This window comes from Pyrgilauda ruficollis, unplaced genomic scaffold, assembly GCF_017590135.1.
Source record: "Pyrgilauda ruficollis isolate IOZ18807 unplaced genomic scaffold, ASM1759013v1 scaffold46, whole genome shotgun sequence".
Lineage (NCBI taxonomy): Eukaryota > Metazoa > Chordata > Aves > Passeriformes > Passeridae > Pyrgilauda > Pyrgilauda ruficollis.
In genome coordinates, this window is record NW_024526155.1 from 5,276,475 (window position 1) to 5,303,223 (window position 26,749).

The 26,749-nt window shown below is 43.3% G+C and overlaps 1 protein-coding gene across 3 annotated transcripts; it reads left to right on the plus strand.

Moving 5' to 3' along the window:
* The first annotated feature begins 235 nt into the window (after positions 1-235).
* RPRD1B (regulation of nuclear pre-mRNA domain containing 1B) lies at positions 236-25,247 on the plus strand. 3 transcript variants are annotated; one of them, XM_041478847.1, is made up of 8 exons: positions 236-626; positions 2,094-2,223; positions 3,273-3,406; positions 9,355-9,467; positions 11,284-11,410; positions 12,476-12,651; positions 21,395-21,450; positions 22,781-22,914. In XM_041478847.1, exons 1-7 carry the CDS (start codon positions 290-292, stop codon positions 21,425-21,427), a joined length of 1,050 nt encoding a protein of 349 aa, XP_041334781.1. In that variant the 5' UTR covers positions 236-289; the 3' UTR covers positions 21,428-21,450; positions 22,781-22,914. The 3 variants fall into 3 exon arrangements, with proteins under 3 accessions (XP_041334781.1, XP_041334780.1, XP_041334782.1); XM_041478846.1 differs by lacking the exon at positions 21,395-21,450 and having other exon boundaries at positions 22,781-25,247; XM_041478848.1 differs by lacking the exons at positions 2,094-2,223; positions 3,273-3,406; positions 21,395-21,450 and having other exon boundaries at positions 22,781-25,247.
* Positions 25,248-26,749: the final 1,502 nt, after the last annotated feature.

A 26,749-nucleotide genomic window follows, 5' to 3' on the forward strand; every position in this document is an offset into this window, starting at 1 on the left:
GCGGGCCCTGCCCGGTGCCAGGGGGTCCCGCCCGGGGCCGGGGCCGGGGCCGCGCTGGGGCCAGGCCGGGCAGCCCTGAGGGTGCCGGAAGTGACGCCGCGGTACCAGCACCACAAAGCTCCCGAGAGGTGAGGCGGGCAGTGTGAGAAAAGTCTCGGGTGTCCGCAACCCGCATGCGCCAGCGACGCGACCCTAAAGTAACGGGGCTGTGAGCGCCACAAAGCTCCCGCGGGCCTGGGCAGGCGCTGTGAGAAAAATCGCAAGTGCGCGCAATGCGCAGGCGCCGAGGATGGTTGCGCATGCGCTGAGCCCGCCCGCCGCGCGGCCCGGCTCCCTCCGGCGCTCCGTACGATGCCGCCCCTCGCCCCGCGGCGGGGTCAGGGCGCGGGCGGCCATCTTGTGGCGGCGGCCCCGGCGGGTTGTTGTCGGTGAGGCCGCGCCGCGCCCCCCCCGCGGGCGGAGCAGCCCCGGCCCCATGTCCTCCTTCTCGGAGTCGGCGCTGGAGAAGAAGCTGTCGGAGCTAAGCAACTCCCAGCAGAGCGTGCAGACGCTCTCGCTGTGGCTCATCCACCACCGCAAGCACGCGGGGCCCATCGTCGCCGTGTGGCACCGGGAGCTCCGCAAAGGTGCGCGGGGGGTTTGTGCGGCGGGGGCCGCTCTGGCAGCCCCTGCCCCGAGGTACCGGGGCGGTCCGCGGAGCTGCCGGAGAGCGCGGCCGGTTCCTCCTCGCGGAGCTCCGCGGGCCGGCCCCGGCAGGAGTTGTTGTCCCGGGGCTTCGCGGGAGCCTGGGCGCTGTTCGGCTGCTGTGTTGTTGTTTACTAAACTCCGGGGGAACACCACGTGTGAGGGGAGAATTCCGGTGAGACCGGCGGCGGGCGGTTTTGGGAAGGCAGAGGACGGAGGCACAGCCAAGCGTGGCGTGAGAAGGAGGGGATGCTCAGTGCTGGGCGGGTGTAAAACCAGAGATGTGCGAATTGCGTTCCCCTGACTGTGCTCAGGCAAACTGGGAAGTGCTCTGGCTGTTTGGCTCCGTTTTTAAATTTTGCGTTTGGATTCATGCATCTCACCCGTTACAGAATTAGTGCGGGGAGATAAGCAAAGAAAAAGGAGTTGTAGAAGTTTGTAAAACTCTTTGGTGCTATCAGCCAGAAACATTTTGTGCGTGTTTTCCTTGCAGATTAACAAAAGGTAATTTCCCAGATGGCTTCATCCTGAAGTCAAGAGACTGCCAGTGTCTAGTGGAAGGTGTTCCTGCCAGTGGCAGGGAGTAGAAATGAGGTGATCTTTGAGGTCCCTTCCAGCCCAGGCCGTTCTGGGATTCCGTGCTGATGCCCTGTCTCCAGGTGCAGTCTCTGTCACCCTTCCCCTGCGGGCACTAGCACTGAGCCCCTTGGAGCAGCTGGGCTCTCTTCTATGTGATTGCTGGGTTTTGCCATTTGTAGTTTATTAATGAGTTTTTGAAGATCTGCCTTTGCCCTGTTGTGGAAATGAGCACCTGTGTGTATCCGGTTGTTTTTGTTAGGAGAACAGTGAATTTCCCCAATTCTGGCTATATTGATATAGAAACTGGTGGTGTCAAAATAGGAAAATTTATGGTATATGGAAGAAATTTGATGGTAGGAGCATTCTTTGGAAAATTTTTGAGTCTCCACAACAGCTTTCTCCTACAGTTTCACTCATTCTGAGTTATGCTGTTTTAGTTGAGTATTTTTCCTGAAGCTAATTAATAAAAAATAAACTCATTGGTTTATTAATTTGCTGATGGGTTAGAACAGCTTTTTAAAGTTGTGTTTAAAATGTATTGGTTTTTCAGAGTTGAGGTGTCAGTGTGCACAAAAAGCATTAAACTCATGTTTGTTTTATTAGTTAATTAGAAAAGAGCAGAAGTGAGGACAATGAGAACTACTTGACTTGAAAGCTCCTGATTTCCATTGGTAACATGGAAATATTTTGAACTTTGGTTTGAGACTGCAAAGCTATAAACAACTTTGAAAGCCCTATTAATGATTCCAGGTGAAAGAAACGAGAAATAAATACAAACTCTCCTTTTGTTTTTTCCTTTTTTATTTTCTTTTTTTTTTCCCCTTTCTCAGCAAAATCAAGTAGGAAACTTACTTTCCTATATTTAGCAAACGATGTCATCCAGAACAGTAAGAGGAAAGGCCCTGAATTTACCAGGGAATTTGAATCTGTTCTCGTGGATGCATTTTCTCATGTTGCCAGGTATGTTGCTGTATTTCTTCAGCTTTCTTCTCTAGGGATCTGCATTTTTGTTATTCAAAGCTTAATTCAATTGGGTTTTGTTATTTTTTTTTTAGGTCTAGGGGGTGTTTGTACCTTCTCTGTAGTAGAGATTGGATCCTGACTGCTTTGTGGTTGGGGTCTGTTTAGTGTAAATGGGTAACTTTGTGTGTGAACCAGTCCTTCACAGCTTCACATGTTTGTGAAGCTCCTATGGACTTTATTTCAATTGTTACCTAAAGATCTGGCAGATCTGCTTGTGGGCAGTGGAATTGAGCAGTTGGGTGTGTTTATTAAAGCCACATAATGAATGGCTCTGCCCCATTGTCAAAAGACTTGGAAAGAGCTGATGTTTTGGGTCACTGGGCTCTCTCCAGCCTCCTGGTCTGAGCAGTTTCTTTGTGTGTTACCTGATCAGTGATATCCTTGCTGGAGGAAGGAAGAATTTCATACTTAAAAGGGAAGAAGTGATGCAGGCACCACCTCACCAAAAACGCACTGTTGTTTAGTTAAGATTGTGTCTAAGTGGCATAATAAATCCTGTTACCTCAGCTAAACAACATGAATGCTCTGGGTATTTGTTTGTTCTGGAGGGCTGTCTGACTGTCAGAGCACGCTCTGAGTGCATTTAAGTGCCTAATGATCCAATCAACCTGCTTTTAATTGGGATGTTATTGGCTGAAACAGCTGTTTAAAGTTAATACTCAGAGTTGTAAACTTGTTAGCTTTGTGGGGTTTTTATAAACTCTTACTGCAAATTCTGAAGGATAGCAAGTTTCTTCTTTCACAACTTTTCTGCCCTTCCTTTGAGGTGGGAATGATGGGAAACTTCCAGGCAGTCTTTAGGTCAAATAAAGGGGAAAATTGGCCACAAGTGTGTTTTGCTCAGTTTGTCTCAGACAACATGAGCAAGATTCTCTCCAAATGTTCACATATTGCAATGGGTGTAGCTGCCAGTTTGCAAGATGCTCTCTGAAAACATAAGGAGTGTTGATCAGCTGAAGTGTAATGGTTTCCCAATCCTTGAACAGAGAAGCAGACGAGGGCTGCAAGAAGCCCTTGGAACGATTGCTGAACATCTGGCAGGAGAGGAGTGTGTATGGCAGCGAGTTCATCCAGCAGCTCAAACTGTCTATGGAGGACTCCAACAGCCCCCAAACAAAAGGTAAATGCATATTGCTTGTCATGTGTGTTTTGTTTTTAAATGGGTGCATGTTTCACTGGAATTACCGTGAGGAGTTGAGCTTGGAGTTGAGTTGTTGCCAGAGCTGGTTGTGGAGGTTCTTTAGGACTGTGTTGAGAAGTCTGATTTTCATTGAACTCTCAGTTCTGGTTTGCAGGTGTGCTGTCTTGGGTGAGTTTAACTGGGCATGATGTCTGGTGCTGCTTGTGCAGATACAGTGCTCCAGGGCTGCCTTTCGGGGTGAAAGCAAGTCAGTCACGCAGAGAACTGTTGTGTCCACCTCAAGTCAAGAGTCCCACTCTGCATCTCTGAGTCAGCTCAGCTGGGTTATGAGAGGGTCTTATTCAATACTGTTAATGCTTTCATTCTCATAATAATTGTTTCATTTTCCCTAGTTACTGTATTTTATTATGATGCAGAAAGGAGTTTTGAATAATTGAAGTCTGGAATATATGCCCCAGAAGCTTGTCTGGTCTCTTTTTTCTTACACCAGCTGATGTCATTTGGAGAAAACTCTAACTTTGCATAATTTAATATCATTAGTACATCACAGGTATAACCTTATTACTGCTTGAGACCTGTGAGAAAATGAGCATAAGCTCGTGTTTACTGTGCTTTGATTTACTGCTTTGGCAATCTTGCCTCTTCTCTAGCACTTGGAGGTGTTTTGCTGGTAGTGCTGCAGTGGAAAGAGGGGGAGCAGTGGGATGCCTCAACTATGGAAGGTGAGGGTCATTAAAAATCAAGAGTGTTGTGGTTAAGGGAACATTTGTCCACCTTACAGCTGAAGGAATTGGATAGTCTGTTCCTGGAAGTGTTCAAGTCCATGTTGAATGGGGCCCTGAGCAAGCTGGTGTTGTGGCAGGTGTTCCTGCCCATGGCAGAGGAGTTGGAATGAGGTGGCCTAAAAAGGTCCCTTCTGTTAAGCCATTCTGTGAAGTGTCAGTGTCTTCAAATGAGCTGGAATGACATTGCTGCTCTGGTCATATGTTTTTTCTATTGCCCACAGAGTTCTGATGATGTGAGAGAGTTGGCTTGGTCATTAGTAAAAGGCTCTTGTGCCATTCTTAGGTGCTGAAAACAAGGTCTGATTGAGTTGGTATTTAATGTAGAATTAATATGAAAATATGAACATAAATGAGATCTGTATGTGAAGACATCTCTGGCTGTAGCTTTGTGCTTTTTCACACACTGCTTTGGGCAGAACTGCTGGATGGATGCTCTAGCAGCTCACACCAGTGCCCTTCCACCTGCCCCTGATTGAGTTATACCTTTTGGAAGATGACTTTTGCACTTTTTACCCCAAACGTTGTGAGCCAACTGCCCTGACCAAAGGGGCTATCCCATCTGTAGAGAGACAGGAGTCTGTGCTCTGGGGGTGAAGGTGAACAGTCTCTGCATGAACTGGCTCATGTTGGGGTTCCTCTTGTCTGGGTGCAGTGAATGAGGCACCTGTGTGTTATCAAAGGCCAGAATTTACACTCCTGATAACCCTGACCTGATTAACTGAGGATTTGATACTTTAATTTAGTGTACCTGGGTAGATGTTTTACAAGTGTTTAACTTTGAATGTAAAGGCATTGATAATTGATACCATGTGTTATTTCCTGGTCATTTGGCAACCAGCTGTCCCTTAGTGTCCTTTCCCTTTGGCTGATGGTATCAACCACTTCTGCTACTGTTGTCTTCTCAACTTAAAAACATTTGTACAAAATTAAACTTCCTAAGAGTAGTAGATCTTTGTCTGTGGGAAGCAGAGTGGAGGAATACAAGCCCTTGAAGAACTACTGTGTGCACAGCTTCACTTGGCAAGAAACTTAGTTTTTGCCTGGGTAATTAGAGATACTACATTAATATCTTTTATTTGAAGGAAGGTTCAGGCCTTTGCATGAGTGTGAATTACTGCCTTGTCAATTAATGGTCAAAAAGAAATTTGAAAGATTCAGCAGAGTTATCCTGTGGGTTTTTTCCTTGCTTTGACTGGTGTGTGTGCAAATTAGCTTTTTGATGGTAAGAGCTACTTTCACCTGGGGGCTTTATGGATTTCTGACATAAATTGGTGTTTGAGTTTCTGGTGAGTTGCAGAAGGCTTTTTTTGTGATTACTGTATTCCATTTTCAAACAGGTGAACATAAGCAAGATGGAGATTAAGGTGTCCTGGTTTGCAGATAGAACAATTGTTGTAAATGTGGAAAAACATAGTCCAGTGCTCCTCCAAAGCCATTCTGGCTTGCTGGGTTTGTGGACTCCCAAGGCAGACACAGCTGAGAAATAGGCAATGTTAGTGTCTGTAGGTTGGTGCAAGCTGTGCTGTTAAAATGTTGGAGCTCCTTAAGGGCATCTGGTGCTGTTGATAACACCTGGTCCTGTGATAACAACTATTCTTTTCTTCAGGCCGAGGTATGGCAACAGGTCAGTGCAGGTAGTTCTGTTATTTTTCATACTGCAATGTCTTAAATTCCTGGGCTGGTGGGTGCTTCTCTCTGAGAAGGATGACTCTGCTTGTCTTGAGAGCACCACTTAGAATTGTGTGACTTGCCAAAATGCAATGGAGTCCTGCATCAGTGAGGAAATACATCTTTAATACTCATCAGTCAGTGTTTCAGTGGTACAGTTTATTTCTTGTTTTGTGAGTAGCAGGGCCTTGGGTAATGCACAGCAATTCAGTTGTCTGCACATGCTGAGTTTCTGCTGTGGAGCAGAGCTGATTTCCCTTCAGAGAGACAGAGGGGTGAGACAACCAGCCCTTTCTAAGCATTGTATTCCCTGGTTTGACTGCTCAGTGGTGCAGCTGACTACCAGATTTTAGTCTTTTGGGTTCCTTAAGGAGATATGCATATGCATAGAAATGAGCTTTTGAATATTGATACATTGTTTTATCTCTAAATGTATTCATTAAGCATGCATTTGCTTTCTCATTAATCTCATTTTTATTAGAATGTTTCTTTTCACAAGCAATCAGGAAGAGAAAAATCACCTGTTTCTCTCAAAGACTGGAAAAAGTAGGTCTTAAAGGTTTGATGTGAAACCCTTCAGGCAATACAACCGATATAGCTGATGTGTTTTCTTTTTGTTGTCTTTGTAACAAGCAGTTGAAGAAGGTCCTTGAATGTGCTGTGATGTAGGAGTGTGTCACTCTTAACACAGAACTGAGATGCTCCCCAACTGTTTTCATTGTGTTTATGTTGCAAATTCTAGCACAGAAAGTCAGACTTGTATTAAAATATGGAGAAGAACAGAGAGGAGAGCAGGCAGGGAGGCTTCTGAGGGTAACTGAAATGAAAGCACCTGGACACAGGGCTAGGTATGGTTTTGGAGCAGCTCAGCTCCAGTTGGGCTTACCCTAGGAGAGGCTGCCAAAAATATATATATTGTAATGAGAGCTTCAGCAACCACAAGTAATGTACCCCCAAAGAGGGAAGGGTTTGGAATGGTTGGAGGGGGTGCTGGCTCATCAGAAGCCTGTTTACCTCTGGACAGGCTGAGAACTGAGAATAAAAAAGTGAGCCCCTGAAGGGAAGATCCCTCAGGTGTCCAGCTGACGGGAAAGCTCATAGTTGTCAGCAAGGCCTCGGACACTGTAACCTTCCTCAAGCCAGCTGAGATGGTTTGTAGCATAAAAGTTGGTGCAGAAATGCCTTTGCCGGTGTTTGTGGACTCTGCAACAGCGAAGTAGCAACAGCCTGGAGTGTCAGTGCACAGCTGTTAGGAGAGCAGTTGTCTGTTGTTTTGGAGAAATGGAGAGTGCTTTGCCCTTTGGGGGCTTTTTGGGACTAGTTCAATTTCTGTGAAGAGCACAGCAGAGCAGGACAGCTGACTTCATTGGGGTTTGTCTGGCTTCTTTATGTCCATGTCAAGGTGGGTTCTTGACTTTCCTGGAAGAAGCTGTCTGTATTCTACAAGGATATCTTGATTGTTTTGGATATGTGTTACATTCTGATCAGTTCTGGATGTTCTCAGTGCTTGTTTTCCCCTTCTCTGGCTGGATTTGACATGCTTTTCTGCTAGTGTAGACTGTGATGGTTAAATTACTCCTGGCTGGCAGATTTTGTAGGTTACCCAGGCAGGGTGTATGTGCTTCTGTTCTCTTTCAGGGATCCTTTTGCTCCATATGCTCTTGGGTTTGCAAATAAGCAAAGGGGTTTTTTTCTATTTTGATGAAATTGAGATAGAGTTTCTAGAATTCTCCAGTGACTTTTGCTTAGGTTTGCAGGTGCTCAGCATCACTGATTTCAGAGTGGTTCCAGTCAGACTCACGTGGCCTTGTTCAGATGGAATATTCAATGAATTCTGAATCCTCTGTGTCAGAGTGGTGAGCAAGTGTAATGCTGTGTCTTGTGGTAGACCAGTTGGCAACACAGCAGGAATAACTCTTCAGCAATTTGAATCCCAGCTCTCAATTTAATTTCACTTGTGTGATCACTGTGGTCATGCATTCTTCTGTTCTTGGCTCATATTTATCCTTTGTTGGTTAATTATTTTATGATAAGTACATACAAGTGATAAATACTGATGACCTCTTGTGTTGGGCTGGGTAATTTTAAATGCTCTCTCTGCCCACTTTCTCATCTGCTCATCTCCTCTAAAACCCAACTCATGTTTCGCAGACCTCAGTGGGCAGCAGCTGTTTTCCTTGTTGATCTGGTGCATCACTGGCTTGTCAGTCAGATTGTCAAGCACTCATACATCAGTTGGATACATGCAGTAATTGGCTGTCCTTTTTCTAGCCTAGGTAGCTTTGTTCTATAAACATCAACAATTCCTTTGGTTTAGGGTAACTTTTGTGTGCTGCATTGAGTGAGTCTGTCCTCTGACAGACGTGTTTGTGTCTGCCTTGGAAGGTTGTTCAGCTCTTTCCCCAATGAGCAGGGTGTAACAGCTCCTCTGTTTTCTCTCCATTAGAATGAAGTTTTTTCATATGTCCCACCTGACAAGGCAGGCAAAACTGCATTTAAGGACAGACCTTTCTGTTTGGTTCCCCATTAGAATGGGACAATCCGGTTTTGTTTTAAATTGAGTGACCTTAGTTTTTCCTGTGAATCAAAGTATATACAGATTATCTTGGCAAGTCTTGATTCCATTGAATAGATGTTCTTAAGACTGTCCAAAGATTTCTTACAAATTACCCCATATCTTATTATCTTTGGTGCCAAGTCTGAAAAATGATGTACCTTCTTTTGAAGGTTCTGTGGCTGGATCAAAGGCTTCATTAAGACTTCTGACTCATTCAAATAAACTGTCTCTTCCCTTTCAAGCTAATGTTTGCCACGCTGAGGTTCATTTAACCAGTGCTGTCTTGCTTTATGACATCCCTGTTTCTGAAGTGTTGCAGGTTACCTGCTTGGAGATCGGTTCATGCTTTGCCCATTCGTGTTGCTGCTGTCACATCTTGGAGTCGTATTTTCACAGAACTGTCCTGAAACCCTTATTTTGATGAAAGAGTGGAAGGTCGAATTACTGTGTTGATTGTGGGACCACAGGGAGCATATAATTCATGCAGATAGATAACTTGAAATTCTTCTGTCCTTGTGTACCTTCACATCAGTGCTTCATTTCTACTGGTAGAAATCCTCATCTGTACACTCAGCGTTAGCCAGAGCATCTGAGCGTTGAAATCTGTGATTTATTGGAAAATAGCACATTTATTTGTCTTTCCTGCTTTCATTGTGAGAGGCACAAACACATATGAAGTGCACACTGCTCGTGCATCCTCAGGCTGGCACGTACAGAGGTACATGGGGGGGAAAATCAATCTTTTATTACTATTTTGCATTTGAGTGTTTGGAATATGATGCCAACATTAAAGTCCAGCTGTGGTCATCCCCTAGAGGGATTAATCATCAGAGCATCCATCTGGTGTAATTCTTTGAAGTAGAAATAGTTAAGGTGGGCAGATTTGGCATCCAAATGAGTTGTTTCTGTGTCTTCAGTTGCAGAGGAGAAGAAATCTTTAAAGCGGACTTTCCAGCAAATACAAGAGGAGGAAGATGATGATTACCCTGGGAGCTACTCACCCCAAGACCCCAGTGCTGGGCCGCTGCTGGTATGTGGAATGGGTTGAGCCTGGGAGGAGCTCTGGAAGCCATAGGGCCACCTCCCCAGTGTCACAGCCACCTCCCCAGTGTCACAGCCACCTCCCCAGTGTCACAGCCACAAGGTGGAGCTGACAACAAGTGAAATGGGTTTAGTGGTGAGATGCAGTTTGGGGTTGAGAAGTCCATGAGAAATGCAACAGATTCCTTTTCCCACTGCAATAGTGTGTCGCTTCTGAGCAATTCCAGGTAGTCCAACCCAAAGTCTGAATAGTGCTGCCAGGAAAGAATCTCAAAGGACTGCTAGAAGAACAGGCCATATTTAAATTCTTCTTAAAATCAATGTGTAGCCTCTAAAACCTAAAGCTGCAAACAGTTAATACACGTTTTTCTTTTATAGGCCATATCTTTCTGAAAGTTACTTAAAAGCATAACATTTGTTGTATTTGTATGGAGCTGGTAAGAAAACCAGCACTGAAGACTTTAGAGGCTCTGTGTTGCTGGTGTGGAAATATTTGGAATGAAATAGAAAATCATTGCGGCCATTTGAGGCTACAGAATGAACATATGTTAACCCAGAGCCTATTTGAAGGGGATAAAAAATTACACCATCCATCTGGTAAACTGTAAACATTGAAAAATAAAAATAAATAACAGTTGTCAAGGAAATAAGTGAAAATTTTGTTGTTGTTTTTACCTCCAGATGCCTTGCAGCTTATGGTTTCTCTTGATTATAAACTTTGTCACTGTTGGAAATCATTTGCAGTTTGCAAGGAAGTAGTAAATATTAGGTAATGGACCTCTTTGTTTTTCAGATTAAGAAAATATTTATTTAAAATTTGTTAGTGTTTTCATTAGCTTTCATTATCTTGAACATAGTTTAAAAATCAGTGCTTGTGTTTATAGTCCTAGTGTTCTGTTTCAAAAACCTCCCCTGCGGAATTTTTAAAACAGCAACACTTTGTTCTTCCTGTTCAGGGAGTTTCTCTGTTTAACTTTTTTTGAGCATGGAGGAAATACAACGTGTCAGGGATGGTCCTCCTAGAGCTCTCCTCATTCATGTCCTTTTAAAGACTAGATGCATTTTGAGTGAATTAATTCAAACTGACACATCTTTCCTCAGTGCACTAAAGCCAGCTGAGAGATGAGCTGAGGACACACCGAGGAGCCCAGCTGAGTTGCAGAAAGCTGTGTGCTTGCAGGGAGCTGGGTGAGAACAGCCATGGCTTTGCAAAATCAGGAGATTACAAAGTTTGATTTGTAGGAGGAGCTTTTGTCATCACTGGAGTTTATAGTCAGTTGCAAGTTACAGAATTCTAAACCTTGTCATGATGGAAATTTAGTTTTGGTGGAATAGTTTTGTTTGGGCTAATGAAAATTTGGTGTTGGGTGTTTTTGCTCTGTCAGAATGCAGCTTTAGAACACAACAAAAAGGTGCCTGTACACTCCAGGGAGGCAGAGAGACTGTCAGGGATGCTTGGGTGGAAGATTCAGCCCCAGCTTGAGGCAGTACACAGACTGGTGTGGTCATGTCCTTCTCAGCTATGTCTTAAATGATCACTTTTCTTAATTGGACTGAGAAGTTTCCCACTGTGGAGCTTTGAAAAGGATGCCCCTGCTGTAATTATGCAGGAGGAGCTACACACTGGGATAGTGTAAACTCAATGAATACTCCTTGTGTTAGGTTTAAAAATTACTTCAAGAAAATATTCCCCTTTCACCCTAAATGGTGCCTTTCAGAGGTGGGTGAGCTCCTCTGCAGTGACCACATCCCTGGGAAGTGGATGTGGTTAAGGTTACCTGGTTTTACTCTTGGCTCACTTGTAGACCGAGGATTTGATCAAAGCCCTACAAGATCTGGAAAATGCAGCATCAGGAGATGCAACAGTGCGGCAAAAAATTGCTTCCCTGCCTCAGGAAGTTCAAGATGTTTCATTACTGGAGAAAATTACAGGTATGAGACTGGAAGATAAATGAACATGGGTCCAAAGAATAACTTAGAAATCAGAGTGTGGGTTTTTTTTTTTTTTAATAATCACAATGTATGGTGGATTAAATTCCTTCTTTTGTGTCCTTGCCTTGTAGTTCTAGGGTAATTAACAGATAGCAATCCTGTGAAGTAACACTTAAGGTTAAACTTATATAGCTGCTTCCTTTTTTTGGCTTGGACTGAGGCTTTTGTACTTTGAGAGCATCATCAGTATTTTGCAAGAATATAAGGGAAATTGGGACAGAGGTCTCATGTGGATGTGTTTGCTCTTAAACAGCTTAGCTCTTAAGATATCTTGAAGTTTGATCAGAGTGTGCTGAGTACACACATAGTCCTTGATTGATATATTTTCGAGTTCTACCAGACTGCTGAGTACACACATACTCCTTGATTGCTATGGAAAAGGCAAATTGCTACTCCTGTTAATCTGTCAGTCTTTGTTTAAATTAACTTCTGCAATTGCATTTGAAAAGTAATTTTAATAGAAGCATTTAGAGTTTGAACTGATTTGACTCTTGTTCCTGGAGGTAGTTTTAATTTAGAACTCATTATGAATTATCACTTATTTGGCCATTCATAATATATTCTTACAGTGTCCAACTGGACTGTGTGCAATTCTTAGATTTATGTCAATACATTTGAAATTACTCATATATAAGAGGAACTAACAAGTGCACACTGTGTTTAAATGTAGAAACTCCTGATTTGTTTACCTGAAGGTACTTCTAACATTTTAATTAACCTGTTCATAGGGGCTTACTATTCATAGATTTCTCTCCCTGCTTTCATGACACCTCTGCAGGGATTAAATGCAGTCAGTTATGTAGTGTCTAAAATACAGCCCACAAAGGGTGTATGCCCTATTTCCTGTATATCCCTGTGATAACAGCCCTTATTTTCCTGTCAAGCCAGAAGTATATTTACGAACAAGATGTTATTGTGCCCGCGGCTCATGAATCGCAGCACTTCTGTCAACAACTGGAAGTTTTAAACTTTGTCCTCTAAATCACCCAACGCTTTTGCACGCAGACAAGGAGGCTGCGGAGCGGCTGTCGAAGACGGTGGACGAGGCGTGTCTGCTGCTGGCCGAGTACAACGGGCGGCTGGCGGCCGAGCTGGAGGACCGGCGCCAGCTGGCGCGGATGCTCATCGAGTACACCCAGAACCAGAAGGATGTGCTCACGGAGAAGGAGAAGAAGCTGGAGGTGAGTGCCTGTTACTGGGGCTGGCAGAACAATTGGCTCACCAAACACTCACCCTGAACTCCTGATCTGTGTGTTTCTCCCGAGAGACACGATTCCCGGTGTTACCTTCACACAATTCCAGGTCTTAGCTTTACATGATTCCCGGTGTTACCTTTACATTTGATTCCAGGTCTTACCTGTACTTTTGGGTCTAGGTTATCTAGGTTCTAGTTGTCTTTACACTTGGAGTAAAATGGGTAAGAAAGTAGTGTCATATCTGTGGAGTGCAGATCTGTTCCTGATGTTCAGTCTGGATGTTTCAATGCACCTGGAGAGCCCAGAGCTCTATACTTCTTAAAGAAAAATAGACTTGCCTAATACATACCTTATTTTGTTATGACAAAATTTAAAAAAAATAACCTCTCTTTGCCATAATTAGCTGAGTATTTTATACTGCTGGGGTTTTTTGTTATTTTCCTGATGATTAGGTGTCCTTCATCTGCTTCCCGAGCCCCTGCTTGTTTAGGGGAAGCAGTTTAAGCCAGATCTTCTCTGCATCTTTTAATAGCCACTTACCCACAGCTTCTGTGGTGCAGCATAAATGGGGCTGGTAGTGAAAGACAATGACTTGTGTTTCCTGTACAGCTCCTTTGAGCAGGGAGGCCAGGACCCTAAAACAGCCTGGGGCTGAGCTGAGCCCCCCTGCTCAGGCTGTGCAGCCAGCTGTTTACAACTGTTTATCCGAAATGTGCCTTCTCCATGGAAGTTCTTTCAGCAGCACGTAGTGGGACTAGCGAGGAGTTTAATTAATGACTGTGGTTGTATGTCACACTGCCATCTGCTAAACTGCCCCTTGGCGGCACATTAAGGGCTTCTCTGCACCGAGGGCTGGTGATGAGCAGCTGCTGCAGGGTGGGATGGGAGGGGATGTGGAGGACAAAATCTCCTGGAAGGAGACTGAGCTGCAGCAATTGCAGTCTCTGTTTACTCTCATGGCAAACCTCCTCCTCTGACAGCTCGGCAACATTGTTCCCAGATAAAATTCGTTTTGAGTGTTTTCTTTGCCTGTGTTTATATTGGAGTTTCTCAATGCCTTGTGACTGAATTTCTTCAAGCATAGCATCAGTCTTATGACTGAGTCAGAAAAAACACTTTTAGACATGGATACAGATGATGCCATGAAACCAAATGTTGTTTGGCAGCTGATTTATTTTCTGTGCAAGTCTTGGGTCAGGTTTTGAGGTTCTTTCTTGCTTAAAGGACACCTATGCATGTAAAAAAACCCCATAAATGATAGACATACTGCTGTTTGCAGTAAATAGATAGCAAAATGCTGAACAATAATATTTTTAAAGGCCCAGAACAATTCATAATTTTGAATCAGTTTGCGACTCTGAAACTGAGAAATCCATAACGACAACATGAAATTAAAATTTCTAATGCATTAGCTGAAATGTTGTGACAATCGTGGATGTTTTTTGTTTGGAAAATATCCTTTTGGTAAAGAATGTTACTTGAAAATTGTAATTCTGGCAGAGGCAAAACGTAACCCTGAAAATTAAGTGTTTTGCTGGTTGAGTTGCTTTGTTAATGATAGTAATCCTGCTGATGGCAATGAGACAGGCTGCTTGCACACTATTAGGTGTAAATGCAATTCTTTACTACATTAGTAAATAAAGAATGATCCTATTTAAATATTAGGATCTTATTAAGTATCTGTTTAGGTTGGCATCTTCGTCATTCTGCCAGACAAGGGGGCCTCAGTGCTGTAGCAGTCTAAACAGAGTTGCAGGAAATGCCACTCCAGCAGTGAACATGAGGCACGATTGATATTCGTGTCAGCTCTCAAACCTCAGTGAGGGATGTTGCCTGATTACAGCATTCCATTGTTCTGCCCTTGTAGAGGGTTAATAAACAGTGGAAGATGCTGGTTACAGATAAGGCAGGCCAGATCTGCTTATCAGTTTTATTTGAGTCTTTGATGTTCTCACAGTATTGATAAGCCTGTATTTTTCTTTGTAGTGCTAATAAGCATTTTACTAGAAGGATCTGAAACTTGTAACAATTAAAAATGTATTAAAAACCAAAACATTTACTCAGGCGAGGTCTGAAATGAGAAAGTAACTTAAAACAATCTAATTTTACATATGTACTCATTGTAGGCTTTGCTCTCCTGAAGTATCTTTCCCATAATCTTTGGCACTTTGAGTTTTTCCTCTTGTGCTGAGGAAGTTTCCTCAAAGTTTCCTGACTTGGATGGGAGGGTGTGTTTGGATGGAAGATGGATTGTTTACTTCACCATCCTCATCCAGCCAAGGCTGTTGGTTGGGGAGGGGGGCTTCTGACAGAAATAAAAGTCAGGGCTATATTTTAAGAGATGAAAATACCTAATTTGGAAATGACTTTGGATGTTTTTTTTGTGTTTTATTTACTCACAAAGTCTTTCACTGTGATAGCAATGAAAGTAGCTAATCTGTGTCTTTTTGAAAAGCAGCTTTTGTGGTCTAAAGAGCTGCAGTTATTTGCTAATCCTGTTAAGGCTGTCCCTCATGAAACAGCAAATTGTCAAAACATACATAAACTCAGTGTGTTTGTGTCTTGTGGGCTAATACTCAGAATACTCTGCATGTCAAACCCCTGTGACACAGCTCATGTCATCAGTTGCAGTAAGGCTGTTTAACTGAGGGACACTGCTGAGGAACATGCTGAGGCTTTGGAAAGGAGTCACACATCAGCATGGACACAGCTGGCATGAGTAAGGATTGAAACAGCGAGGGGCAAAGAAGCACTGGTGATTTGAAGGGAGAAAGCTGCAACAAAGCCTGAAGATCATAACATATGGACAAACTCTGGTTTTAGGGTAGCAATGGAAAAAAATCAGAGTGTAATAATTAGGATTCCTTTATCCTGGGAATGGTATTGTGGTATTTTGACTGTAGTCTAAGAGCACTTGAAGTACATTTTCTTTAATTCCATCAGTCACTAAAATCAACTGGCCCCAAACTGATACTAAAGAGCCTATAACAAGGCATATATTTTCAAAGGTAAGTATTCCTCATGTTAACTTCCTGAAAGATGTGGGGGATACTGTCATTCAACAGCTGAACACTGAATTTCTCTTAAAATGGTGCTTCATCTTGCTCAGCAGTTGTGGGCTTGATACTGTAGCTGCTGTTTGATCTTCCATGCCAGGGATAGATCAGAGGTGGCCTGGTCATTCACAATAGCAGGTGACAGGAAATAAAATCTACTTTCAGACAGGCGTAGGAAGCAGGAACTGTTGTTTCTATAAGAATGAGATGTGTCCTTGTATCTCACAGTAGTATTGAACTTCCAATGGAAGTTTCCTGATTTGTGTTATTTTTGGCTGTTGCTGCACCATTACAATTACTGAGCACAATCAGCTGGGGAGGTTTTTTGTCCTCGAGCACCTGAGCCTGCAGAACTTCAAGGAGAATTGTCTTTTGAAGTCAGAGCGCTCTTCTGGAATGCACAGCAGGCAAGGAGAAAAAATTCAGGGAAATGTGTAAAATGAAAATGTAGTGGGGAGAACATCCCATATTGGTGTACCAGGCAGCTGTAAAGTGAAGTCAGATAAACAGATGAGACTGGAAGAACCAAAGAAAAGTGCAAGGAAATGGCAAATTGTGTAGAAGCTTCATGGGTACCTGAAATAACTAATGACAGTAGGAAACCTAGAGTGAGTGGAGGGAGGGTTTTTTTGATCTGATGGGGAGAAGAGGCAGAAAAAATAGAAGATTGTTAATTCAGAATTTTTGGTTTGATGTGCAGTCAGTGAGGGCAGTTCTTCCATGTACCTTCTGTATCTGTGTTGGTGGAAGGTGACATGAGGAACAGTGTAACCCAGGCAGTGTGGATGGAGCCGTGTGTGTACTCAAATAAGTGTGTGCTTACATGTCTGCAGCTATAAATCTAAAGAACATACTGTATTTAAGATCCAGTTTAGGGAAAATATTCTGATTCTTGGCTGCAGCTGAAAAATTGTCACTTAGAGTCCTGCTGAGAGCTCTGGGGGTTTTTAGATGTTTGTGAGTTTTAATATTCATGGCTTCAAGGCACCTTTAATAAGGTGTTAATGCCGTGCCCACACAAATTTGCAAACCCTCTTTGATAATGCATCTCTGAGGGATGAAGTGCATTCTCACTTGAGGTTTTCTGGACTGCCCAGCACTATACATTTTCTTGAAACACAATTTAGTTCAGTGGGTTAATAGGCAATTTATTGCTGTGCTGCTTCCACTGCCTGGGTCTCTGTAGTGTGTCACCGTTGGCACAGCTTTGTGGCTGCTGCTTCCCTCAGACAGGAATTGTTGGGTTCTGTGGTATATTCATTTCAGTGGTTTAGACAGTGAAATAGGAGATTAAATTTTAGGGCTCCTGCCAGGAGACAAAATTGTCAGTATTTGACATGTGTGAAGTAGCAGGAGCAGCTGTGGGAATCAGCAGCAGAGTGGGGTCGGCTCTGCCACCCTGCAGGGAGATCCTGAGCTTGGAGAACCCAGACAGTGTCAGACCTGGGTCTGTAGGACCAAACTGGTGACTAATGGGGCAAGAAATGCTGGGCTGTGCACCAGTCCTGCCAGCTGGGAGCCACTGGTGCCTCTGGGTGTGGGGCAAGAGCACAGGCTGCTCTGTAGGGATGTGAGCTGAGGGCTGCAGGGAGTGTGGGTTTGTTGGGCCATACATGGCTCAAGACAAAAGCTGTGTTTCTTTGACAACGGAAAGATACCGTTTCTTCATTTTGTAGGTGCTTGTAGATATTTATAATTACAGTAGTGCTGCAAATAGAATAATACTAAAAAATAAAAGCTAATAAAAATAATACAATATTAACATACAGTGTTTTTATGCATTTTACTGAAGTGAACGAGTGTTGAACACTCTCTTGCTTAGCTACAAAAGCATTAAGATGCTTGGAGAGGTGAATGTAGCTGTTGGTTTGTGCTCTGGATGTTGATTTTTATGGTGAACATCAAATATACCCCCCTCAATGTTTATTTCTGGAAGGGTATTTGGCAAATGAAATGATGATTTGTGGCTGTCATACAGTGGCAGCAGCCTGAGCTTTTTCTGAGAACTTTTGACTATTGCAGAGGTTGAGGCATTCCCAGCAGCTGGAGAAATGCTCTGTGGAGGCCTCTGCTGCTGCCTCTTCTGATGTCCTAAACAAAGAGAAGAGCAAGGAAACGAGTTAATGGTTTGAGAGCACGTAATTCTGCCACGAGCAGGAACACCATCTCTGCTGAAGTGTGATGAATGATGCCACAGAAGAAAGAAGCCTTGTCAAATTTAAAAGAGCAAGACTCAACAAATTTAAGGTTGAAAATGAACTGAAGACTCTGTAAGGAAATACATCATTCAAGCTCTGATTCCTGGACTGCATCTTTCAGATAAAACCTCAGATTTACTGATTTAGTGCTGCTGCAGAGTGAGGAAACCTGGTTTCACCCCGGCATTTGGTTTCACTTTTGAGGACAATTCTGATGCAATGAGCTTGTGGAATGGCAGAAGTTTTCCTTTCTGTTCTTTTTCTAGTGGCTGTGTTTTAAAAGTACTTTACATAGGTGAAGTGGCAAGGAGCAGAAACTAAGGAACACCTAATCAGCCTGCTGCAGTAGTGGTATATTTAATGTTTTTAAAGACAGGTTTTACTTGAACATGTAATCACATGGCTGTCAGACCTCTCACTTCACTACATACTCTCCAAATTGCTGCTGAGCCTCTGATGCATTTTTCCCCTGGCTTGTGTCTTCTGCTTTCCTACAGCTGGCTCAAGCTGCATCATATCAAAATTGCGCCTGAGCGGCTGCTCTTCCTATTCACTTTCCAAATTCTCATTAATGCTTAGCTAGATGTTTTTTCAGCAGATGCAATTGCTGTGATGACTTACAGCATGTTCCTGCTTGACCCTGCGCAGGAGAAGATGTGTCCAGAGCACACTCTGAGCCAAAATAAGCTGAAATCTCTGCTGTGGAACGTGACAAGGTGAACCAGGCCACGTAGCAGTGCTCAGGATGAATTTCCTGTCATGTTGATTACAGTCAGTTCTATAATGTTCAAGCACGGCTGCTTTGGAATGAAACACTCTGTCAACTTCATTCAGCAGTGGTTAATTCTGATTTTGCATTTGTTTCAAGGACTGAGTATCTAATTCTCTTGGCCACCGAGGATGTAGAACGCCACGCACTGAAAGAAAACGTTGATTAGCAAAAGCATCCGTGTGGCATAGTGCCAGATTTTTCCTCTGTCATCCTGAAACTCCTGCTTACAGCAGAGGTCTCATTATTTTGTCTAAAAAAAGCAAATAGCATCCAAATACTATTAATCTTAATATAAGCCTACTGAGCAGTGAGACAGTTAGCTCGACACAGTACAAACGAAGGCCTCGGAAAGCAGCAGCTTTTTAACTGGACTTTGTGTTGTTCAGTTCCATGGAATGGAAGGACCTTGTGGAAAAATCTGCAAGGTGCAGTTTCCAGGCATGTCATGGGCTTCACGAAAAACATGGTTTCCCATAAAACCTGCTTCCAGAGTCCTGTGTTGCAGAATATGGCCAGAACTCGTGGAAAAAGCAAAGCCCTCAAGCTGGAAGGGGGTTCTGTGTTTCAGCTGCTGTGTATTCTTGAGAGGAGCAGCCAGCATTCCCTGTCCCAGCTCTGGCTCACGGTCCCTGCACTCCTTGACAGCTCTGCCAGGAATCAGCACAGCATCTCAGGCCCAGAGGGATGGAGAGGGTAAAGCATAGAGCAGACAGTTTTCTACCATGCTCTGTGATGTGTATCCAATCTGTCCAGTAAGTATTCATCTATTCTAGGAAATATTGGTTTCTGGATTACTTCCTTAGTTTCCATTCCTGAATTTAGTGATGTTTTTCTGAGCCAGTTTTGGTTTGGGGGCTGTTGCTGCCTCTTCCTTGTGAGAATTTTTTCTGTCTTATTTTTTCAGTTTGGTTTTTAGCAGGTAGGATTTAGGCCTTTGGTGTTGACTGGATAATCTTGCATTTACTTATTATCAAGGTGGAATTGCTTAGAATTGAAAGGAATATGGTTCTCAAGGTGACTTGATGTTTATTTTTTGTCATCATGTACATACAAAAGTCTCTCATCAAATTGGGAGGATGTTTCTGATAACTCTGTTCCATGTAGCCCTCAATGTAGAGTGTCCCTGAAAACAAGTTCATGCTAAGAGCAATATTTTCCTAAACACTTGAGGCTGTTAACTGTGAATCTGGAAGTAGGTTGGTGCTGTTAATATGCAGAAGAATTGCTCCTAAGTCTGTGTGTTTGCCAGCAGCAGTGTGGTTTGGACACATCCTGGTGGTTCTTAATTTGTCAGTGTGTTTTATGAGGACTGGGCTGTCAGGCAAGGCATTGGCAAGATTCTCCCTCCCCTAAGTAGCTCTATTGGGAAAGGAATGTTATTTGCATCTAATGTAACTCTAATGGTCACGCAAATCATCTTCAGCTCAAAACCATCACGTTCCAGTCCTGACTGTCCATGAGAAGTGATGGATCCTCGTCAGCCTGTCAGTTTTGCCCTGAAAATGGCAGGTCATTAGTCTTTCTGTGGAGGTTGTACCTGGTTTTACGTAATTGTTTTTTGTGGATCTATAATTGTATCCATAAATCCATAATTGTTTTGTGTGGATCTTGGCAATTCAAGCCATATTTGAGGTATTTTCTTGGCTTATGCTTGGAATTTGCAACTTCTTTTTATCTTCACTGCCAATTTATCAGATCTGGAAGACTTGCCAGCTGCCTTGCCCTTCCTTTTTTTTGTTCCTATCTTTAATGGGAATTACTACAGAAGAAAGAAACACCTGCTGGTACTCAATCTTGACAGTTTGGCATTCTTGAGGAGGAAGTGTTGCTCATTCTTTCCTGGCTTGATATCCATCACTCCCTGACAATGGCATGAATTATGGATTTTAAAATATTTTTAAGATGGTGTTCTGTGGATCTCCAAGTCCAGCCTCTTCCACCTTCTCTCTGCCAGCATTTGGAGCTCAGTAGATGTTCCTGCAGTCTCTGCTGTGTGTGCAGGAGCTGTTGTGCTGCTGTCTCCATCTCCAGCACTGGGGGTGTGCCAGCCCTGAGCTGAGCACTCTGGGCACTCTCTCCCTGTCCCCAGGGTTGGCTCCCACATTCTTTTGGAGAAGAATCCCAAGTGTTGGAATGTTGTGCCTCCATGGCATCCCTCTTTATCTGCTGCTGCTCTCTGTTAGTGCCAAAGAATCTGGGGGGTTTGTTTTTGTTCTCTGTCATCTCGTGAGTTTCTCGACTTGTTTCTCTCTTTAAGAATTCCCGAAAGAGTGTGATTAGGGATGTGGGTACGTTCTTTTTTCCTGATTCTCTGTCTTTCATTAAAACAAGACAAATCCTTACAAAATTTTGTGCACCTTGAGGTGGTTTTTTTTGTTACTGTTCTCTAGGCATGAGAACAACACCCCGCAGTTCATGGAGCTGGGAGGGCTTTGTTTGGACTTGATTATTTCACTGCATATCCTGCGTATGTTAACAGAAGTGGTTGGTTATATTAACTCACTGAGCCTCATAAAGGATTTAAGTTTGAAATAGGCTGTTAAAAGATATTCTTGCTTGGTGCTGGCAGGAAATTTATGGGATACACTTACACAGCCATTGCAGGGGTATTGGGAGTTGTTGTGATTGACGGCTGCTCTCACTGTTCTAATTCAAAATAATGAAACACAGAGAGTGTAAACTCCTTGCTTGTAACCCCACAGGAACTGCTGTGCTTTGATGTTTGGAGAAGGTGAAGAGAATTTCCATCACTGAGAAGGTTAGAAAGTCTGGATTAAAGTTGTAAACTCTTCAGAAAGATGTTTTGATTAAACATGTGCCTAGTTTCATTTGATCTTCAGAGATATAAACTTCTGTTCTCTTTGCCAAGTAATTAAGAAATGAAAAGTAAATTGATATTCTAGCTGGCTGTGTGGCAGTCTGTTCTGTGTAATTTTTTTTTCTTAAGCTCATTGTTTCCTGCATTCTGGAGGTGCCATGAAAAGTAGGCCACATGTAGTTGAGTAAAGACTGGCACAGTCAAAAAAAAATTATGTGCTACTGGAGTTTTATTCCTTCAATTGCTGTCTTCTCGGACTGTTACATGAATGTATAGAATCACAAAACTTTGAAAATTGAATAAACACTCTTTAATTAAAATCTTCTGTATTGGATAATTTGGATGTGTTCTGGCTGCTCATAAGTGGCCTCTCACCAGAAATGACCAAGGTACAGTTCTTTCTTTCTTCCATTTTCAGTTTCAACCCAAACTCTTCTCTCTCCTCATTATGAACACAAGTCACTGGTGTCTCTGAGACCTGGGGGAATTTATGCACATGGATAGGGATTCCTTACTGCACTTTTACTACCCAATCCAGACCTCATTTGTGGAAAAAACACTTGCAAGTTTCCTTTTTGGAGATTTTCAGCTTGCTCTTTTTTCCCCTCTGTAATAAAACCCTAAAGATGTTCATGTCTGTATCTGCTGTGGATGTGCCTTTCCCTGGTTTACATTCCGTGGTCCTACATGTGTTTCCATGGTGTTCCTGCCATGCCAGGGTTGTAATGTGAGCTCATAAAGGAGGCCCTGTTTGACAACCAGATCTTGGGTTTGGTTTAATGGCTTGAAAGGGGAAATTGGATTAATTAAGTGTTCAGAATTGATCACGTTTGAAAGCAATGAGCATTTTGGCAGCCTAGTAATACGTGTGGTGTGCCTCAGCCTGTGGCTTCTGGCAGTGGAGGGGTGTCAGGAGCGTTCTGGCAGCAGCTGGGAGTCAGTATTTGGGGAAGAACACAAGGATAAAGCAAGTCAGCACTGATACTTCTCTCAAATGCTCTATCAGGCCCCAGTGTGTGCTGGTTTGGAGACATTTTACATGTAAAATTAGTAAGGCAGGGCAGGGTTTTTAGTTTAGGGATGCCAGAGCCTGTGGGCAGGCTGTGAATTTGGGGCAGATGGCAGGGTCTGCAGTCATGCCAGCAGCTGCTCAGAGCACCAGGGCCTGGCTACCTTCTGTGAGTCCTCACCTGGAAGAGACTCTGGCTTAACTAACAGCACTGTTAATTAACCTGTGCTTAATCTTTGTTCTCTTGTCTCTTTCCCTCAGGAATATAAACAGAAGCTTGCTCGGGTAACCCAAGTGCGCAAGGAGCTGAAATCTCACATCCAGAGCCTTCCAGACCTGTCACTGCTGCCCAATGTCACAGGAGGTCTGGCACCTCTGCCATCTGCTGGGGACCTGTTTTCAACAGACTAGAACAAGCCATGTGCCCCAGTTTTCATTATTACCAGCAGAAGTAAGAAGACTGGTGTTGGCTGGAAGTCCAGTCTTCCGAGATCTGCAGTAGGAAGGAACTTGCAGACCCTGCTTTGAACCTCTTGGCTGCTCATACTCACCCTCTCTGTGTGCACTGGCTCACATGAGGGGAGGAAGAGGAGTGAGTTTTGTGAGCTCTAAAGGGAGTGGGGGTGGTCTGTTTAGGCAAACTTCTCTCATCTTTTCCTGTACTCTTTAGTTGCTGTTTGCCCTTAGCACTTGTTACCCCCACAAAGATCACGAATCATGTACACACATGCCTGGGAAGCTTCCAGAGGAAGGTTGACTATGCAGCATCTTCCCTCTGTACAAATATTGTATTATTTCTGAATAAGTCTCATCTGTTTTAGTTGGGTTTCTGAGCCCCAGCTCTGGGAGCAGTGGAACGGCTCGTGGGCCTCGTAGGGATGTGTGTGCATGCGAGTCCTGTGCCACGTCAGGGGAAGCATCTGCTCAGCAATGGTACAGGGAAAGATTTGTTCCTAAACCTGCAGTTCCTCATTATGCTGTGGCCTGATGTGAAGGTAGTTCCCATTTGGCATGGATGTAAATTGAAGTCACAGGCAATAAAAATAAGCAGCTTTTCTTTGTGAATTAGAGGTAGACTCATAAGTTACACTGTGCTGAGCAAAGCAGAACTGGATGTTACCTAAGTGGGAGTGGAAGTAAATTTTGTTCTAGCTACCTTAGATTTATACCACATTTTTCCTCTTTATTATATGAAATCAGATGGTAATGGAAGCTTTGATTTAATGACCTGAGAGGCTGGAATGGTGTGTGGCAGCTGCTGGTGTCCCAGTGACAAGCACTGTTAGGTCTGCTCTCAGGATGGTTACATTGAAAATCCAATGATATAAACTCTCTCCGTAGCTTTAGTGAAGTTGTCTGATGCACAGAAGTTAAATGTGGTATAAATATTTATTTATATAGAAAATAGACCCATATATATGCATATATCCTGTATGCACATGTACCCTGTCCATGCATGTAGATATTAGAAGGATGTACTTAATTTTGTGTCACAGATTGTGAATTGATTTTTATAATCAGGAAAAGTGTAAAAAACAAAAAAGGTAAATTTAAAAAGCTCTTAATTCCATTATGTTGCTGGCTAGTGTTTTAGCTGCCAGGGGTGTAGTTATATTTCAGTTTGTGTGTTAGGTGTGACAAGCTGGACTCTGATCACTGAACCATTCCAATCTGGATACAATTCTGTTTAAATTTAGCACCTCTCACTATAAAACAGGTTCTGTTTCTGGAGACACTTGATCTGGTAACACAGGTTTTGTAAGACAGAGGATGAAGTGAGCTGAGATGTTCTCTCTGTGCCTCCCTGTGGTCTTGAGCTGGTGTCAAAGCCAGGAGAAGAAAATGCAGAAATGCAAAGCTCGTTCTGCTCCGCATTAATTTATTTCTCAGGCTGTTCAGTAGCCCGGTCAGCATTCAGCTACAGGAAACACCACCACAGCATCTTTTGATCATTCAGTAGTTCAGAAGCTCACGTCCTTTTCCTACTGACACTTCCTTTTGTCCTTTTTTAACGCTCCTTGCACCCTCACTGCCCAGCCTACAAATGTCTTTTTCTCTTTAGTTTACAGGAATTTTTCCAGTGGCAGAACTGTGTTCCCTGAGTCGCTTTGACTGTGCAGCCTTTTATGGTCCATACTTTAGATTAAGCACTGTGCATTCTCTCTGCTTTTGCCAAAAAATGAAAAACGAACACAAAAACCCAACACCAAACTTCAAGAACCCAAACCAAAAGACTTCTCCATCCTGATTCAGCTCACAGTTACCCCGAGGCTGTTAAACCAAGTTGTTTTGAGCATTGATTGAATGTGTATCCATTATAGGACAAACTGTCAAAAACTGATGTAGACAAATGTGTTGGCATCTCACGTTTGTGTTTTGGGCAGATCTGTGAGAGAGTTGCCTGTCTGGTTTTTTTATTTTTTAATTGAAATGTTTTGATTTTTTTTCTGAATATATGCGTGTGTTTTATTTTGCTTAATTTAAATGAAGTCTTGTAGTTTTTAATTTTATTTGTTTTACTTTTTGGGCAAAGGGCATCTGGTGAACTGGGTGACATTTTCTGAAGGTTAAACAGATTTACCCACAGTGTGTCTCTTTTAACAAAAGCTTAAATCTGTATATTAATTGACTTAGGAATTAATTTAGACATATAGGCTGCCATTTGACAGCAGTATATTCTGAAATGTCTCATAGATATCTATTTTTGAATAAAGAGGGTGTCACTGAACAGTAGTGTCCTTACTTCTTTCCTCAATGCTCTGGCATCCTGTAGGTTTTGTTTGGGTTTTTGACCTTTCTGAAGCCCAGGCAGTGACTTGGGGATTCCATGCAGAGTGGAAATGGGGGGTTTCTGTAGGACATGTCAGTTGTTACTCTGGGAAAAATACAAATAAAAGGCAAACCTGGAATGGGAGGAAGGTGCCTCCCTGCATGAGCAGCAGGAGCTGCTGTTCCAGAGGATCAGTGTGATCGAAGCCTCTCAGCTTTGGGGGTCTTCACGTTGCCCTGGGAGTTAATTCTGGAGGTTTTGGGGAGGCTCAGGGGTTCTTCAATTAACCAGTTTGCAACAGCCTCTGTGGGCAAACAGTGATTGTTTCACATGCCCTGGAGACGATCTGCAAGGCGGATTATGTTTTCTACTGATTTACAAATCTTCCCTTAAAGGGACTGTATTTAGCACTGCTTTCACACAGCCTTGCAGAGGCTGGGCAGTGTTGTGGGAACAGGAGGGAGCTGGTGTGGGTCCTCCTAGTGAAAACTACCTTTGTGTGGTTTTGCAGGAACTAAGGTGGGGTTTTTAAAGACAGAAATGTGACTAGGTACTGGCTGTCCTTCCTTGCCTTTGCAAATCAGGTTTTTGTTGTTTTTTTAAGCGCTGGAACAAACGCCTCCAAAAATACTTGACTGTTAGGCAGCTGTTTTTACAGTTCAGTACCCCAGTGCACTGGTGTGCATTCCCTATGTGTAACCAAGGAGTGGGGCTTATGCACCTGTACAAGGTGAGGAACTGACTAACAAACAGGTTAACTGTGAGATCCCAGGTTGTGATGGTGATGAGGAAGGGCTGGCAGAGCCTTGGAGTGGTGGAGGTATCCTGTGGTGGGGGGGATGGTGGGTAATTGTGCTGCCAGAGTTTTGACCCAGGGCAGGCTGCTGTGCGCTTTGTTTTTTTGGACCAAGTTCTGATATGTTCCTTGGTCAGTTCCAAACTTTATGTATGTTTATCTCTAGGATTAGTTAGAAAAAGTATAAGCTGTCCCTAATGCTCTGAAAAAAAAATGACCTGGTAAAACACTTGGATGAAATTTCACAGCAGACTTGGCGCCAGTCTGTTGGAGTGAGGCCGGGACACACATTTGCCAGTGATGTCACTGGCTTTAGGGATGTGCCACGGGCATCTTTTGCCTCTTACCTGCTGGAAGGCAGCAGTAGGTAGAAAATATGTTCTTTATTTTATTTTCAGTAATGGCTTCATGTAATGACATTTAGGAAGAAGTTTAATAAAGGCCAAGGGCCTCACAGGCGTTCATGTGTGCCGGAGCAGGTGGAATCGTGGTCATGCTGGTCATGTACAGGTTTTGAGGCAAAACCCAGGAAATGCCAGGACCAGCCAGGGTTGGAGTGAGATGTTTAAGGAAAACAAACACTTTGGGTACAGAAATGTCCTCTGGGTGCTGAGCAGCCTGAGGGATGGGTGTTTTACAGCCCATCAAGGTTGGATGCTGGACA

What these genes read in the sequence shown, in the direction of transcription:
- RPRD1B (XM_041478846.1), top strand. Translation starts at nt 290, where the DNA reads ATGGTTGCGCATGCGCTGAGCCCGCCCGCCGCGCGGCCCGGCTCCCTC. An exon ending in GCACCGGGAGCTCCGCAAAG is followed by an intron (nt 627 to 2,093) that starts GTGCGCGGGGGG and finishes CCCCTTTCTCAG; the next exon opens with CAAAATCAAGTAGGAAACTT. An exon ending in CAACAGCCCCCAAACAAAAG is followed by an intron (nt 3,407 to 9,354) that starts GTAAATGCATAT and finishes CTGTGTCTTCAG; the next exon opens with TTGCAGAGGAGAAGAAATCT.